Consider the following 17,627-nt stretch of genomic DNA (forward strand, 5'->3'; position numbering starts at 1 on the left):
ACCAATTATCTCAGTTCTACTTAAAAAGTTCTAGGTGACTAACCCCCCTAAATAACTAAGAACTAAGCGTGCATACAACCCCCATTAACACCAGAGAGGCAGAGGCTTAGACGACAATGAAACCCTCATATATAGTTCCTTTACTTATTTTCTTTTTTTTTTATCAGTAGAACTGATTTAAGCATTTGAAGAACTAATTAACAGAGAAAACTTTTGACGCTGACCTTGCTCGTCTAATATGTTGCCTAGCTAATCCGACTTTCCGAAACGATATATAGTCTTATGAAGTTCATCTCAAACTTTATTTTGTCCACCTCTCTTTCTATTTAATTTGGAGTATTTTTTTTTTTTAAATAGAGAACCCTCCTTAAATTAAGTCCCATTTTAAGATACCGTCGTTATTTGCGATTCCATTAATATATAAATGCTATTCAATTTTCATTTGAAAAGGAGTTGTTTGACAATACAATTGATGCATGTGTTATACACAAATTCAGATCTTCTCTAATTAGATGGTAATCAAATGGAGTTTAACTCTCTCAGTCCTTATCACCTTCTTAATTCCAATGGATAAGATCACGCGATGTGAGATTTTTACTATCACAAATAATACTTCTATGGATACAAAAATTAGACAGAAATAGACATATGCTTTCTTATATGCTGATGGAATGGCAAATGAATGACGATATTTTGAAGTTAAATAATCAAGGAAGATAACATGAAATGGTTTTATTAAAATTTCTTTTATACCCTTTCGGTTAAGGGGCTGTTTGGTTGGCTGAGATACTGAGAAAAGGAAATTGAAATACCCGACATACCCATGTGGAGGTGTTAAGTTTCCCTTTCTTGTGTTTGGTTGAGAGAGGGAAAAAGAAAGATGTTGTGCATGTGGAACCCAACCACTAGTAAGATAATAGGTGTCATGAGTCCCAAATTAAAAAAATCTCATTTCATTCCAAAAAGTCATGAAATGAGCTTGAAAATATAGAAATTAGTCAGGCAACCTATTTTCTATTATTAATCTCCCAGAGCTAAGTTACTAAGAAATGAACTAAACAACCTCTAACGAAACATGTCCCAACAAAAAAAGATATTTAAGCCAATTTTGGCAAGAAAAGGGCAAAGAACTAATAAATGCAGAAAGCTGTAACTTGATGGACTCTATTTTGACATTTCTGTGGTCTATACTCGATGTAAATTTATATACTGATAGACTCCCTTCAAACTTCAAAAGTAAACAAGAAAAAAAAAAAAGAAAAAAAAAAAAGAGAGAAATGAAAATGTCGGAGTCTCCGTTCAAAGGCGATATACTCAAAGGGAAGGTCGCCCTTATAACGGGTGGCGGGTCGGGCATTGGGTTCGAGATCTCGGCCCAGTTTGGCATACATGGCGCCTCCGTTGCTATCATGGGCCGCCGGCGCCAGGTGCTAGATTTCGGCGTCTCCGAACTTCGTTCAAAGGGAATTCAGGTCAATTTCTGTGAACTACCTTTAGTGCAGAATTTTTATTATTATGTATTTGAGTTCAACGTTGAATTTTGATGTCATTGATGGCCAACTGTCGGGTTCTTCGTTAGTTTGGTAATATAAAATTTACGGCTTGATTGATTAAAATGCTCCAATTCCTATTGATTTCAGCGTATTTGGTGCTACAGTGGAGTTGGGTCTTTTGACTTCTAGATTGAATTTTTGTTGGAGTTGATGGTCAGCTATTGGGTTCTTCTCAGTTGGGTGTCTAAAATTTATGGCTTGCTTGAATAGTTCTTGGAGTTGTCTGTTAATTTAGTTTAAAAAGCTACAACTGTTATTGATATATGTGTTTTGCGGTTCTGTTTGCGTTTTTAAGGTTCATTTAGTTCCAAATTGACTGAATTTATTGTCGCTGGATCTATAAGAGAGTTGGGTTCCCTTTCTCGAATGTCGCTAGCTTTTAGGATGTGAGGTGATCTCTAGGTCCGCGACAAATAGGTGACGTTCTGTGTTATAGTTTTCGATGGGACTAGGTTAGTGCAAAGCCAGCCTATGATAGGGTCACTTAGTCCCGAATTGACTAAAATGGTTTGTGACGCTGAAACATACTCCCAGTACGTAAGATCAAATCGGAAATAATCTTAATTTCATACTACTATCTTGATACAAAATCTCATCTTAGGGAAGCAATAATAGTTAGTTCGTATCGAACCAAGTTGACCTCAGTCATTATGTAGTCAATACAGGAAAAAGCCTTCCTAATTGTTTGATCTAGTTAATGAATTTGATGTCGTTGCTAAATTTTCTACAACGTTAGTCTTTTTAATGTTGGGGATTATGGGAGTACACAAGCACCGCACACAAGTAGAGAGAGTAAGCAAAAAGACAACACCAAGAGTTTTTTACGTGGTTCAGCCAATCCATACAGATAATTTGTTAGCTCTTAAGCTCTCGGATGACATGAGGTTCTTAGTCATTAGAAACTTCTACTTTCTCTAGATCTTGAATAGCCTATTGGGTAAAAAAATCAGTTCTGTTTGATAAATATTTTACTGACTTTTGTTCCTGACACAGTGACTGTTTCTTTATGTGCTAAATTTCCAGTCTCATTTTCCACTTTGTATCAAATGAGAAGTTATTTCATGTTATTTATTAGGTGGATAAATTTTTAATGTTTGTACATCTTCATCAATAATTTATATTTTACCGCCTATAGGAATTTAATTATGGTAACAAGTTACCTCATGTAGCTTATCTCTTGGATCTTGTTTTGTACACTGCACTTTCAATTGTCTTTTGAATGAATATTGGAACATTAGACATGACCTGTATTCATCAAAGTTATTTCTGGTCTTAAAGTTTTACAGTGTGTATGACAGCGTTCTGGGTTTGCTGGTATATTAGTAACAGTCAGTTCTTTGATTGGGTTTGCTGGTATCTTTTTTAAACACTTAATGTTGGGTGAATGAGAAGGTTTACACTTTAATTTACCTATTAACATCCATTTTCACTGTAGGAGGTTTGATGTTTTTCTTGATGGAAATACCTCACTCATTACTGAAATCCGTTGTTTTTTGGCTGTTTTTTAGTAACTTATGTGATACGGACTCTATTGTGCTATGTTGAGGCGTGTACCTATTGGGGGTGTGTACCTATTGGGGGTGTGTATCTATATCCAAACTTTTATTTCTCTTGAAAGCTCCAGCTGTAAATTATTGGTTCGTGTTTAATGTCGCTACTGAATTCCCTGATGCTAAACTTGGATTTAAGAATGACAAGTAGGAGATAGAGTTATTTCAACTCATTTAGATGCCTGATGTGACTGGAAAGAGAGTCGAGAGTCAGAATTAATTTTAGGGGTTTCCCATTGTAACTATGGGCAAAGTTCTTGTCCAAGAGGCACTTCATAATATGAAAGATGTACTGATACATATTGAAGACTAAAATTATTGATTCGTTCTCTAACTTCCGAAGTGAATCACACTTGTCCTACTGGCTAATACGAAGAGATAACAATGATATGTTTCACCGTTATGTTAACAATCATCCATACATAGCTTGATCAATATTTAAAGAGGCAAAAGTGCAAGGTGAAGCATTGAATCCTTTTATAAAGCAATTGTGCCCAAGGCATGAAGCCTAAGCCTCATAAAGGTAATTATATTTTGATTTCAATTTTTAAATATTATAAGCAGTATAATAATTTACAAATAGATGCAATCAGTTCTTGGACATTGACTGAGAATGAAATTGGCTAAATATAAACATAACTTATAATAAACTAAGTTACATATATATCTTACCTAGCCGTGTTGCTATATTGAATTTGCATGGCCTAAAGTTTAATTTTATTATTGAAGAAAATGAGTTCTCGCTGTCTTGGCTCAAGGGCCCACATAAAACTCGATCCAGAAAATAAACATAACTCATAAAAGAGAGAAGAGATCGCCTGCTGCAGATGAACACAACTCCTACAGGTTTTTGTTTTAGTCAAAATCCCCTCCTACCTCTGTATTGAAGCACACATCGGAGAGTGCCTCATTAAAAAAAATATTTTCAGACACTGATCTTAATTGGTATCATCAATTTCAGCATTATTTACCTGTTATGCTTCCAAAATAAGCTCCCCTGGTATCACAATTGACCAACTAATTTAACTTTTTGGGCACTGGGTATTCCCAAGTGGTGCATAAACAAATCAGGACATTTCAGTTCCTTTTCCCATAACAATCCCGATCACAATGCTGGTGGAATATGGAATCATTACCTGACTATTTATAATCATGAGTTGATTGATCTATGTGATTCTACTGCAGGTGATCATATTATTAACAGGATGCTCTTTGTTTGATATTTATTCATTACTAGCTTGCATAGGTCTACTGTATCACCTCAATTTGTATAGATGTTTGAGAAATTATAATTGTGGGTGGGCATCCTATTACTGTAACAAAAAGTGTGAGTTTCAAATGAGAAAGCATAAGCTTCATGTGTTCTGTTGAACAGTATAAATCACGTGGGAAAAAAGTATATTTGTGTTTAACTTTCTAAAAAAGCAATAAGTACTTTTTTTTAGAAGGAAGGGAGCTGGCATGTATAAGTATAATCCAAAATAACTGGGTCAAGTTTAGTAAAGAAATTATTTGTTTTTGGTTAATCTGGTTGATTTATCAACTTACAAGACTTGCCTCTGAAAAAAAAACTAAAAAAATGAAAAATAAGAAAATTTAAAAATAAATAAATAAATAAAATGCAGTGTTAAATGTGTGTGTTGTTTTCTCATGGGTAGAACTCTAAATTAATTCTAAGAACCTACTATACATATATCCTTATGTATGTGTATATGGATATATACATATAGCCACAGGTTCAGATGAATTCATTCAGTTGAAGGGCAATCAGAGCTCAAGCCATCTACAACCCTGAGCGTGGTTTGGAACAGCAGCCCAATTCAAGTTTTATTAATCCTAACGCCAAGCTAAACTCTGGTTCATTGTCTAATTGGGTTAAATAATGAACCAAATACTATTCAGAATTTCTACTATCTACTGTGCCTAGGTGGTGTTTTCATGGTCAGGATTACATAGCATCCCACTTCCATGTGCATTCATAATTATATTATGGAATGATGCATTTCTTTCAAGTTATTTTGTGGTTATCTAGTTTACAAGGATATTGTCACTTAAACTTTATTATTATTATTTTAGAATTTATTTTTAATAATTATGCATTATAATACAGGCTATTGGGCTTGAAGGTGACGTCCGGAAAAGAGAAGATGCAGCCAGAGTTGTGGAAACAACTGTTAAACATTTTGGGAAGCTTGATATTCTTGTTAATGGGGCTGCAGGAAATTTTCTTGCATCACCGGAGAATTTATCACCAAATGGCTTTCGAACAGGTTGTACTTACTGTGTTACATGATGAAAATGTTTCACTGTTGTTCCCTTGCGCATTATAACATTAGGAACATATTTGGATCCAATAGCACTTGGTTAAGCCATAACTGTTCTTTTAAGTTGTTTTTTGGTATATATTTTACCTCTTCAATCAGCATATGTTACTATATAATAGCATATCGAAGTTGATTTAATCTTACCTTTTATTTAATGACTTATAGTTCCATGGTTTCCTTGGCTTATGTTGAAGCGTTTGAATTATAATTTCATTGACTTTTCCAGTTATTGAGATTGATTCTGTTGGCACATTCACAATGTGCCATGAAGCCTTAAAATATCTGAAAGCGATGCCAGAGAAAGGTCTATCTACAGGCGGATTTGTACTGAACATAAGTGCAAATTTGCATTATACCGCATCGTGGTATCAGATTCATGTCTCAGCTGCCAAGGTATGTCCACATGATTGAGTTATCTAAAAGACTCTGTTGTTTCTAGGGTAACAACAAGAAATTCCTTCATCTGAAAGGATCTGATAATCTATGACCATTAATAAAGCCGTTATTTTGTAACAGAGTTTAGTTGTTCTCATGCTCGGTCTTTTTATCATTAATCTAGAATTCTGAATGGAGACATATGCTTATCCATCTGAAGAACCATTCACCATTAAAGAACGAACAGACTTATTTTTATCATAGATGTGGATGGTTTTGTTGAACTTTTTAGATGACAGGACTTCTTAAAAAACAAGTATTGAAGGGGGTTTCTTGCAATTTGCTCTTGTTTCTAAATAGGCTAACATATTTTAACTATTCAGGCAGCAGTTGATAGCATCACAAGGTCTTTGGCTCTTGAGTGGGGAACCGATTATAATATTAGGGTAAATGGAATTGCGCCAGGGCCAATTGAAGGGACACCCGGATTTCAAAAACTGGCTCCAGAGGAGATGAAGAGTAAAGCGAAAGAGTACATGCCTCTGTATAGAACAGGAGAGAGATGGGATATTGCTATGGCTGCACTCTATCTGGCTTCCGATGCAGGTAACGTTTGTATTTTTTGACACCTATATCTTACAAACGTTATCATTATCTGTGTGCTTTCAAAATATATGATTAGTTTACTTTTAATATATGCATTTGCTACTATGTAATGATATATTAGTCCATGTAGTATAAGGCCTTAAAGGAAAAAAATTGCTTCTAACCATTGATCCGTGTTTTGAGAAAACTTTAAAGTTCTGTTTTTCATTCATTTATCTTGTTTAAGACGAACGTTTCTTCAACATTCATCACTTTTGAAACAAAAATGTCCCTGGTGGATGCAAATTTCATTTGTTACGCTTTCTCTTCAATTCAAGGAGAAATGAAGCATGTTATGTAATCTCTACTTATTGGTGCAAAAGACTTCTTTTTTTTTATTTTTTTTTCCCCCTGAGGTGAAGGTCTTTCGTTTTTGAGGTTATCTCTCATTTTCCTTTTAGCTTTTTGAGAATGTGATCCAGAATGTGAAAACCAAAGTTTCTTTATTCTTAATAACTATTTGTTTCACTAATCTATTTGAAACACATTGCAAGTTATCGGTCGTTCATTATCAGTCTCATAATACTTTTTTTCCTTAAATTCTTTGTGAAAGTAAATATATTAATAATTATTTGAAACACATTGCACATTCTAAAACATTCATTATCAATCTCTTAATACTTTTTTTTGCCATAAACTCTTTGTGAAGGAAAATATATTAATGGATGCACTATGATTGTTGATGGAGGTTTCTGGCTGAGTCGCCCTCGTTACATTCCAAAGGAAGATGTCAAAGAACTGTCTCGTGTAGTTGAGAAGAAGTCCAGGATGGTTGGCCTTCCATCAAGCAAGCTATGATCTTATTATTCTCTCGACCGTAATAGAATCGTTCTAATTTGAAGTTACAACCTGTTTTGTTTTACATTTAGATAGGGTTAATTACAGAAAACCTCCTTATAGATTGCATTAGTGAAGAAAAACTCCTTTCAAGAAAAAATTATGGTCATACAATATGACTTTTGCGTGTAGTCCTGCATTCATGATTATTGTATTAAAATTTAATGATTACATCAAAACGATGATTGTTTGACTGGAAACTGAAGATCAGGGAGATTAAAGTGTCACTATAATACCTCACGGGGATTCTTTGTCCTTTCTACAGGGGGATTATTTGTAATGTAAAAACCATTATTCCAGGAAAGGATTTACCCACTTAAATTATGGGTGCACGAACATGCAAGCCGAAAGTCAAGGTTGTATTTGGAGAAATCTTCTCCATTCTAAGGTGAGGCTGGCTGTTATCCACCCCGTCCATTCATAACTGATGCAAGAAATTCCCTTGGTTGTGTGCCTGTGGTAAGTTTGCTGATAGATGTTGATTTACTCCATTTTATGTACAGTTTCTGACATATTTTTCCCTGAAATCATTTGCCCGATTGAGGTAATTGAAAAAAATAAAAATAAAAATAAAAATAAAGTCTATGGTTGCATCTACAGGTTTGTTTTATGTTTACAGTGGAGGCCATGAGACATATTGTTGGAAAATTATGGAGCATTTTTTTTCAGCGAAGCGCTTATGAACTTAAGTGGATAGGAGCAACTTGTTTTTTAAGATTTGTGTTTTACATTAAGGCTAACTTGATATGCATCACATGCTAGTACAAATCTCAAAGCAAAATCAATAGGTAAAATGTTGGTGACAAGAACTTGTATCCACTTAATGATGTAGGAAAAATTAAAATTGAGTTGATTTTATTTGCTAATTCAGTTTGGATTTAATTTAAGAGATTTTATTTTAGTTGATAGGAATTTACACTTTGAGAGTTACCTTTTAGGATTTTTTTTATTAGATATTTGGTTAAGATAATATTTTCAGTTTTATTAGATAAGATTTAGATGATTTGATATTATCTTTAGTGTTAAGTTTATTTTAAATAAGTTGTATATTTTAAGGAAAAGACATTGTTTGATTGATAAACATGTGAAAAGTTTGGAGTGATTTCTCAAGGTATGAAGTTGTTTAATCAAAGGTTAAATGATGTGAGTGAATCTACTATCCTAATTTATCTTTTTTAATCTTAGATTTTTCTTAAAGAGAATGTTACTATTTGCTCGATTATATTCACAGATTACTATTCATCTAGGACTGATCATTCATCTTTTGACGATTATCTGATCTATTTTCCAGCAACATTTTTTAATTTTAAATTCAATTAGAATATGTTCCCTGTCAATTGGCATCAGAGCAAGTTTAGCGGTACGATAATCATGAGTAAATTTCCACTTCCTCCATCACAACAACTCAAAATTAATTCTTTAAATTTTGGCAATGTGTCTTAGCTTTATGGATTTTATGGATATGAAGAAATATATGGTTTTGTGGATGTAAGATTTAGGAGATTTATTTACAATTCATGATTTGTCAAAGTAAGATATGTATATGTAAGCTAAGTGAAGGTTAAAAGATATAGCTCGGGATTGGTGGTTTTACATTTATTATAGTCATTAGTCATATTTATGTTCATGGGCACTGATGAAGCTTCTCCTTGAAAGGAGATATTCTAGTTATCTAACTAGAACTAGAAAACATTACTATTTTTCTTCAAAGAACAAGACAAAAGTGTCCCAGGTCCGATTAGATGTGGATCTACAATATGAACCCAAGTCAAATACAGAGTCAAAACCGAAGCTGACATCAGGATCAGATTTGGAACTAGAACCAGATCATGCAGCCAACCTAGTGCACGAATCTAAACAAGATCTAGAAGAAGAAAATTAGAAGATATATTCAAAGCATGAACTTGAACTCGAGCTTGAACCAAAGACTGAGCACAAGGTTGACCTAGATGCCGAACTTGAACCAAACCCAAAATTCTAGGTCAAAGTTGAAGCGTCGTTCAATATACTTTCAATCTATAACAATTCAATAATAGAGTTTGTCATTCCAATCCTCCACCACCTCCACATTATCGGATTATGCAAATAATTTTAAAGATTTTGCAGTGCATACAACAAAACTACCCAACAATTAAAGAAATTTTTATACTCTCCCTTTATAAAACCAAGGTCAAGTTTTCTCTAACAAAGAGAAATTTCATGCAGGACAAGTTAAGATTGAGTTGATTTTATTTGGTAATTTAGCTTGGATTTTATTTAGGAGATTTTTAGTTTAATTGATAGGAAATTACAGTTTGAGAGTTTTCCTTTTTAGATGTTTCTGCTAGATATCTGGTTAGGATAATATTTTCAGTTTTATTAGATAAGATTTAGATGATTTGGTATTAACTTTAGTGTTAAGTGTAGAAAGAGATAATTGAGAGAGCAAAACCCTAACTTAATTAATTTATTCAGATACTATATATATATATATTCCACCATGCTCAGCTTGTCACATATAGTAGAAAACATCTTTGAAGAAGTAGCCTTGGTAAGAATATCAACAAGTTGTGAGGATGGAGTGAATATGAGACACACTATCTTCTTCTCCCAAGCATCTCTGACAAAATTGCAGTCAACTTCACTATGTTTTGTCCTCTCATGAAATACAGGATTCTGTGCAATTTAAATGACAGATTGATTGTCACAATACATAGGTATGGGTCCAGGTTGAACAAAACCAAGTTCTGTCATAAACTTTCGTAGTCACGCCATCTCACAAACAATGTGAGTCATTGCTCTATATTCGGCCTCTGCACTAGACCGTGATACTACATCTTGTTTCTTGCTTCTCCAAGTCACAAGATTACCTCCAATAAAAGTACAGAATCCTGAGGTTGACTTTCGGTCTCCTATATCTCCTGTATAGCCAGCATCAGAGAAAATAGAAATGTGAGTATGCCCATGCTTCTTATATAGCAATCCCTTACCAGGGCAACTCTTGATATATGCCAAGATCTTCAAAGCAGCTGTCCAATTAACTTCTCTGGGTTTGTGCATAAACCTACTCAGTACACCCACCGCAAAGGTAATATCAGGTCTGGTAACTGTCAAATAGATTAGTTTACCAACCAGTCTCCTGTATCGTCCAACATCATCTAGTAGAGAGGTATCATCACACCACAAATCAATATTTACCTCCATTGGAGTGTTTAAAGGTTTACATCCCGAGAGACCTGCTTCTTCTAGTAAATCTAGCACATACTTCCTTTGGGACAACAACAGGCCATGCCTTTGCTATGCAACTTCAATCCCAAGAAAATATTTTGGCTTTCCCATGTCCTTAGTGACAAAATGACGGTTTAGATACTCCTTAGTCTATACTAAGGCAACAGAGTCACTCCCAGTGAACAGAATATCATCAACATAAACAGCTAAAATAACCAAACCAGTTGTTGTGCGTCGAAGAAAGACAGAGTGATCAGAATGACAGCGTTGGAAACCAACACTAGAAATAACCTTGCTGAATTTATCAAACCAAGCTCGAGGACTCTATTTTAACCCATAGATGGCCTTTTCTCAGTCTGCAGATAATATTCTCCCCCTGAGCAACATACCCAGGAGGTTGCTCCATATAAACCTTCTCGTCCAAATCACCATAAAGAAAAGCATTCTTCACATCTAGTTGATGCATCTTCCAATCCAGATTAACAGCTAGAGAGAAGAGAATTCGAATGGAGTTGAGACGCGCAACAGGAGAAAAAGTCTCAAAATAGTCAGTACCATATGTTTGGGTATATCTTTTAGCAATCAGGCAAGCTTTATATCTATCAACAGACCCATCAGGGCGATATTTTAAGGTATACACCCATCTGCAGCCAACCATAGTCGCTCCAGTAGGTAGAGAGACCAAATCTCAAGTCCCTCTAGAAAGCAGTGCATTCATCTCCTCATCCATAGTCTGTTTCCAGGTGGGAACTAACAAAGCTTCCTCATGTGACCTGGGTAAAGATATAATGGACAAGGACAAAGCAAACTAACGAAAGGATGGGGGTGAGACGGTCATAAGAGACAAAAGGAGAGATAGGATATTTTGGGCAAGACCGTTTACCTTTACGAAGAGTAATAGGAACATCTAAGTCAGAAGAGATATGAGGCTTGACATGAGATGGACCTGTAGCTAGAGAAGAAGAGTCAGCAGGAGCAGAGACAGATGTATGTACTTTAGGACGGCGAGAGTATGTCAGTAGAGGCTTTGGTGCAGTAGCCACAGGAGCAAATACCGAAATAGTAGGGGGCCACATAAGGTAGTGGTACCTGTGGACTGACAGAGGTAGTGGAACCAGAGGAAAAATATGGGGCAGACTCAAAGAAGGTAACATCAGCAGAAACAAAATATCTCCTGGTGATCGGATGATAGCACCTATACCCTTTTGAGTACGTGAGTATCAAACAAACACACACTTAATAGACCTAGGAGACAATTTATCTAAACCAGCAGTCAAATCCTGAACAAAACACGTACAACTAAAAACTCGAGGAATCATAGAAAAACGTTTTTTAGTAGGATAAAGACAGTGGAATGATATCAAACCATCAAGAACAGAGGAAGGCATTCAATTAATCAAATAACAGGTAGTGAGGACAGCATCAGACCACAAATACTTTGGAATATTCATATGTATCATCAGTGTTCTAGCAACATCGAGAATATATCTATGCTTCCTCTCAGCAACTCCATTTTGTTGTGAAGTGTGAGAGCATGAAGTTTGATGAATAATACTATTAAGAGCACACAAATTTGAAATGTCATTTTTCATATATTCCAAAGCATTATCAGTACGAAGAATATGAACAGAAGTAGAGAACTGGGTTTTTATTTTATTATAAAAAAGTTCAATAACATGCAAGACTTCAGACATCTCTTTCAACAAATATAGCCAAATCATGCAAGAGAAATCATCAACAAAAACAATGAAATATCGAAAACCCTTCACAGAGGGAACACGATAAGGACCCCAGATATCAGAATGAATTAACTCAAACATAAAACTACTACGTTTATCGACACGACTCTGAAAAGAAGCACGATGGTGCTTACCCAGTTCACATGACTCACAACCTAAAAGAAGCACGATGGTGCTTACCCAGTTCACATGACTCACAACCTAAAGAAGAAAGAGAAGACTGAACAGTAACTACCCATGACTCACAACCTAAAGAAGAAAGAGAAGACTGAACAGTAACTACCGATCTAAGTTTCTGTAGTGAAGGATGACTCAGACGCTAGTGCCACAGTAAGGTAGAATCAGGCTGTGCTTCAACAAGACCAGCACCCGGCACACTGTTGCTAGGTCCTGAAAAACACAATAAGAAGGAAAGAAGGTGACTTTACAGTTATTGTGCTTTGTAAACTTGCTAATGGATAATAAGCTAACAGGGAATTTAGGAGCATATAACACATCAGTGAGTTTCAAAGAGGAAGTAGCATGAACTACTCCAACACCAAGAACTGGAGAAAGTGTACCATCAGCGATGTGAATAGAGGAAAACTTATCAGAAAAATACAAAGAGACAAAACGATCCTTTATACCTGTCATATGGGATGAGGCTCCGGAATCTAGTACTCATGGCTCATGAGGAGAAGCTATGTAAGCATCCATATCTGAAGAGGATGCATGAGTAGCTGAATGACTGTTCTGAAAGAGCTCTAGCTGGCGTAACCTCTCATAATCTGCCTGAGAGATTTGAGCAGTAGGAACAATAGCATCTGGATTACTAGAAGTAGTAGTAGAAATAGGTGAGCGAGTCGACTCGGCATCGGCTACTTGGGCCCATTGAGGACGACCAAACTTCTCCCAGCACTTCTCAGAAATATGATTGGTCCTTCTACAGTGACCACACTGACGTGAACCTTTATCAGAATCACCCTGTCTCCCACTAAAAGAGTCACGTGCTCCCACAGAATCACGATCACGACCACGACCGCGACCTCTGCCTCTACTAGATAACATGACAGACTGATCCACTAAAGGTGGAGACGGTGTAGAAGTATCAGAAGAAACACCAGTAGAGACCTGCATGACTCTGGAGAATGTAGCAGTCAGTGAGGGGATGGTATCTCCATCCAATATCTGTCCTCTCACCTGAAACTGTAAGGTAGGGTGCAATCCAGAAAGAAACTTGGACACTACCAAGTCACGACGATATCCCAATAGCGTCGACGCATCAGCTACTGCAGACTGATGCATCTCCAGTTCGTCTATCAGTCCCTTTAACTCACCAAAGAACTCCAAAACTAACCTATCTTCATGTTTAAGCACAAACAGTCGCTCATAAATCTCAAATACACGAGAAGCATTCTTCTCATTCCCGTACATAATCTTCAGGTTATCCCACATCTCTTTCGCAGTGGTTAAGAACATAACACTGCTACTAATATGTGGTTCCGTGCTGTTGAGGAGCCACATCATAACATAATAATCAGACGAGAGCCATGAACTGTAGGTGGGATCTGTGGTGGGTGGAGGAGAGGTCAGAAGATGTGGAAGTTTGCTCTGAGCGCCAATGAAGATGTGGAAAGCCTGACCCCAGAGCAGATAGTTTTTATTATTTAATTTTATTATAGTCCCCAAGACTACCTTGGGTGCAGAAGTCTGACCAACAGCAGCAGAGGGAGATGTAGAAGAGGAGGCGAGATTTATTTCCGACATTGTTGCACAATAGTGGTAGGTAGGTAGTAGTCAAATAGCCAAGGCAATAGTAGAGATCTGTTCTTTAAACATAGACTAAGAGCAGATAAAAAAATAGGCAGTAGTAGATGACCGGATCGGGTCATGTGGCGGCGGCTAGGGTTTTTGAATGAGGATTTGTGGCGGCTAGGGTTTCATGCTCTGATACCATGTAGAAATAGATAATTGAGAGAGCAAAATCCTAACTTAATTAATTTATTCAGATACTAGAGAGATATATATATATAGTCATACAAATAGGTGTATAGTTAACGGGTCACAATCTATTAACCCAATACTCAATAGACTTAATCTAACATTAAGTTTATTCTATAAATAAGTTGTATCCTCCGTGAGGAAAGTGTTAGGTCTCGTGTTTTGATGATGATTTATAAACCCCATTATTGGTGTTAATTGCTTGTTGAGTGATATTACACATGATGTATTTTATCAAGCAATATATTACCATTATAGGAGGATGGATGAATTTAAGCTTCAGTGATCATATTCATGGAGGTGGTGGCAAGTTGATGAAGAAGAGCTTTCAAGTATGATATATATAAGAAGAGCTTCATCAACAAATTAGCAAATATCGAATCTCAAGATTTGTATACATTTGTGAGCGATATTTGCACTTTTATTTTCTCTCAAGATCATAATATAAGCAAGAAATAAAGTAGATTACTTTTGAAGCATTTGGGGATCAAATACACACACTTTTAAAACCGTATTTTTGATTGTTTTGCAAAATGATAAGTTTTCACAATTGGGAAATATCGTTTAAGAAATTATTTTTTAACATGTTTATTTTCATCAGAATAATCATTTCCCCAAGTTTTATAATATTTGGAATTTATTTACTATTTTTAAAACACCTTTGAAAATTAGTTTTTCTGTTCGAAACTAGGTTGTGCATGTTTTTTGGTCGACCGACACTGTTCATTAGTCGACCGAAGAACTGCTCTACAATTGCTGAAAAGTTTTTGCTCAGGCAACCAACCTTCATCAGTCGATTGAACAGTATTTTCAGTCGATCGACACTATGCATCAGTCAATTGATAAACTACTTTGCAATTGCTGAAAAGTTTCTGCTCAGTCGACCAACCTGCATCAGTTGACTAACAGTGTTTTCAGTCGACCGATGGTTTGCATCAGTCGACCGATAGTTTCCCAGAATCAGCCAACGGCCAACTCATCAGTCGACCGAACACTACACCAGTCGACCGACGGCACCCTAACGACTATTTTCAGATTTTGCTAATTTCTTGGGATTTGCTGATTTGTGTTGGATTTGGGCTGTTGTTTTGAGCTCCTATATATATCCCACAGCCCTCATTTATTCAGCAACTAAGCAAGCAAAAAAATCAAGAGTTTCTACTTGTGTTTTGTTTTTTAGCTTAAACTTTCATCTTACTCTCAAGGTTTCGATTTTGGTTTTTCAATTTCACATCCCACAAACCCCTAACCTTCAATTGATTCTCTCTTTATCCTTGCTATAGGATTGTTGTAATAGAGATTATTTCATCATCTTGTATTGTGTGGAGAGCTTTATCTCGAGGAGATCATTGTGTGGTGAGTTAGATCTCGAGGAGATCATTGTGAAGAAGTTCCAGCTTCCAAACCGGGTTGTGTGGTGAATTACCATCGGGAGAGGTGGTCAAGGATGTAGATCAAGAGGATTGAACCTCATGAACATATCAGCGTCTCATTTGGCTAACTATTTCTAACTCTCTCTCATTTATTGCCATATTGCTATATTGTGTCTTGAGTTGCATTGAATTTTATTAATTGCACATTAATTGTTTGATTACCCTATTCACCCACCCTCTAGGGTAATTTCAGAAAGAACATTGATTGATTGATGAATAAAATTAATGTTATATGAGAATTCGAAGTGATCCCTTAACGTTTGAAGCAATTTATCTAAAGTTTAGATATTGTCAGTGAATTCGGTCTATCCTAATTTATTGATTTTTTTTATCTTAGCTTTCTTTATATGAAAATTATGAAATGGAAATAAGTAGGTTACGTCTTAATGCGGTCAACACTTCATACTCTGGTTGACTCGGTAAACCCCATAATTACTAAGCCCACGGTTCCAGGACGGTGAGACCCAAATTTGGGCTCTTAGTGCTAAAATAAAACCTCATAGAGACACATTGAGCTCTATTTTAATAACTTGCTTATATTCGACATATACCAGTATATTGACCAGAAATGCATATGCTTTAAGAAAATTAAACAAGGTTTATAAAACTATATACGTTACACAAAAATGCCAAAGGCCAACAAATAGTGAAATCAATCAACCATATATGCATCTCAACCTACTACTATATGAAAAGACATAACAATTGACAAAGAAAATAAGCATATGCTTATACCAAATAACCACATGCATTAATCCAATCAATAATTAGTATGCGAGCAACCATACAAAATGATATAATCCATCAGAACAAACTTATATATAGTCAATTTAATTTTATATAAAAAAATACGCAGTAAATAATATACAAATTCACCACTGATCCAAACACGAAAGACTATTGGAATACCAGTCACGATACCTCCTCAAAGTCACTTGGAATTCCTACATAATATATACAAATAACCATCAAAATTTCTTTATAATCTATGACCCGAACGCCTATTAAGACCATTTCAGGATATCCTAACTTATCATACACTAATTAATTAATTCTACTAAAATCAATCTACATATCTTACTATACCCTAGCCACGGTGAAACATCCTATGCATAACAATTTTTTTGTCATAAAAAACCATGTAATCATATGCTAAGAACCAAAACATCATGGAGACAAATAAGTAATTAAAAGTAAGGGCAGCATCAAGTTTTTTTTTGTCTGCCAATGCCAAGATCTCAACAAAATTAAAATGTAAGAGCAGCAAGAAGTTTCTTTGTCTGCCATGGCCAAGAGCTCAACAAAATTAAAATGTAAGAGTAGCAACAAGTTTCTTTGTCTGCATTGGCCAAGATCTCAACAAAATTAAAAAAACAAACAAGACAAATCCTTAGCGAGATCAATGTATATATATGTAATGATAAAAAACTATACCTTGAGAATAATCAATATCCCACACTTCGCTAGACTTTAAAGCGTTTTTTTTGTGTCGCCGGTTTTCAAAAGGACGCAGGTAGGGTTTTTGTTTTTATTATTTTGTTGTTGTTGCTGCAGGCTCTCAAAATGTAGCAAATCTCTCTCTTTTATTTGCTATCCAAAACCAATAAACCCCTTAATAAAATTCTAATTGCAACAAACCCCTTTAATAAGCAATAATATGACACCAAAGCTATTACTCTTTCTTTGCATAAAACTCCTCTTACACACTTATATTTATAAATTAATATTATTAACTTCATTGTTTGGATATCTATTTAAACAAATAATAACTTAGACTATTTATCACTAGGAAATTAGGGATATTACATACTTTACCCCTCAAAAGAATTTTGTCCTCAAAACTTGTACATACGCGAGTCTTCAAATAAATTAGGATATTTTTCCTTCATCTCATCTTCGTGCTCCAAAGTAGCTTCTTCAGCTAGATGATTTTTCCATAAAATTTTACTAGCTTAACAATTCCTTACCTTAATACTTGCTCTTT

The 17,627-nt window shown here is 35.4% G+C and overlaps 2 protein-coding genes across 2 annotated transcripts; one reads left to right on the forward strand and one right to left on the reverse strand.

The window, feature by feature from the left end:
• Window positions 1,181-7,546, forward strand: LOC109822210 (peroxisomal 2,4-dienoyl-CoA reductase-like). The gene is made up of 5 exons (XM_020388380.1): window positions 1,181-1,472; window positions 5,214-5,373; window positions 5,654-5,820; window positions 6,186-6,408; window positions 7,097-7,546. The coding sequence occupies exons 1-5, from the start codon at window positions 1,278-1,280 to the stop codon at window positions 7,243-7,245; spliced, it is 894 nt and encodes a 297-aa protein (XP_020243969.1). The 5' UTR covers window positions 1,181-1,277; the 3' UTR covers window positions 7,246-7,546.
• Window positions 10,030-10,467, reverse strand: LOC109821552 (uncharacterized mitochondrial protein AtMg00810-like). The gene has a single exon (XM_020387732.1). It carries the CDS (start codon window positions 10,465-10,467, stop codon window positions 10,030-10,032), a length of 438 nt encoding a protein of 145 aa, XP_020243321.1.

The sequence above is a fragment of the Asparagus officinalis genome, chromosome 8, assembly GCF_001876935.1.
Source record: "Asparagus officinalis chromosome 8, Aspof.V1, whole genome shotgun sequence".
Lineage (NCBI taxonomy): Eukaryota > Viridiplantae > Streptophyta > Magnoliopsida > Asparagales > Asparagaceae > Asparagus > Asparagus officinalis.

Excerpts from the sequence above, each read along its gene's own strand:
- LOC109822210 (XM_020388380.1), top strand. The coding sequence starts at position 1,278 with ATGAAAATGTCGGAGTCTCCGTTCAAAGGCGATATACTCAAAGGGAAG. Across the intron at positions 5,821-6,185 it reads TTCATGTCTCAGCTGCCAAG|GCAGCAGTTGATAGCATCAC; the intron begins GTATGTCCACAT and ends TTAACTATTCAG. Across the intron at positions 6,409-7,096 it reads CTATCTGGCTTCCGATGCAG|GAAAATATATTAATGGATGC; the intron begins GTAACGTTTGTA and ends CTCTTTGTGAAG.
- LOC109821552 (XM_020387732.1), bottom strand. The coding sequence starts at position 10,467 with ATGGAGGTAAATATTGATTTGTGGTGTGATGATACCTCTCTACTAGAT.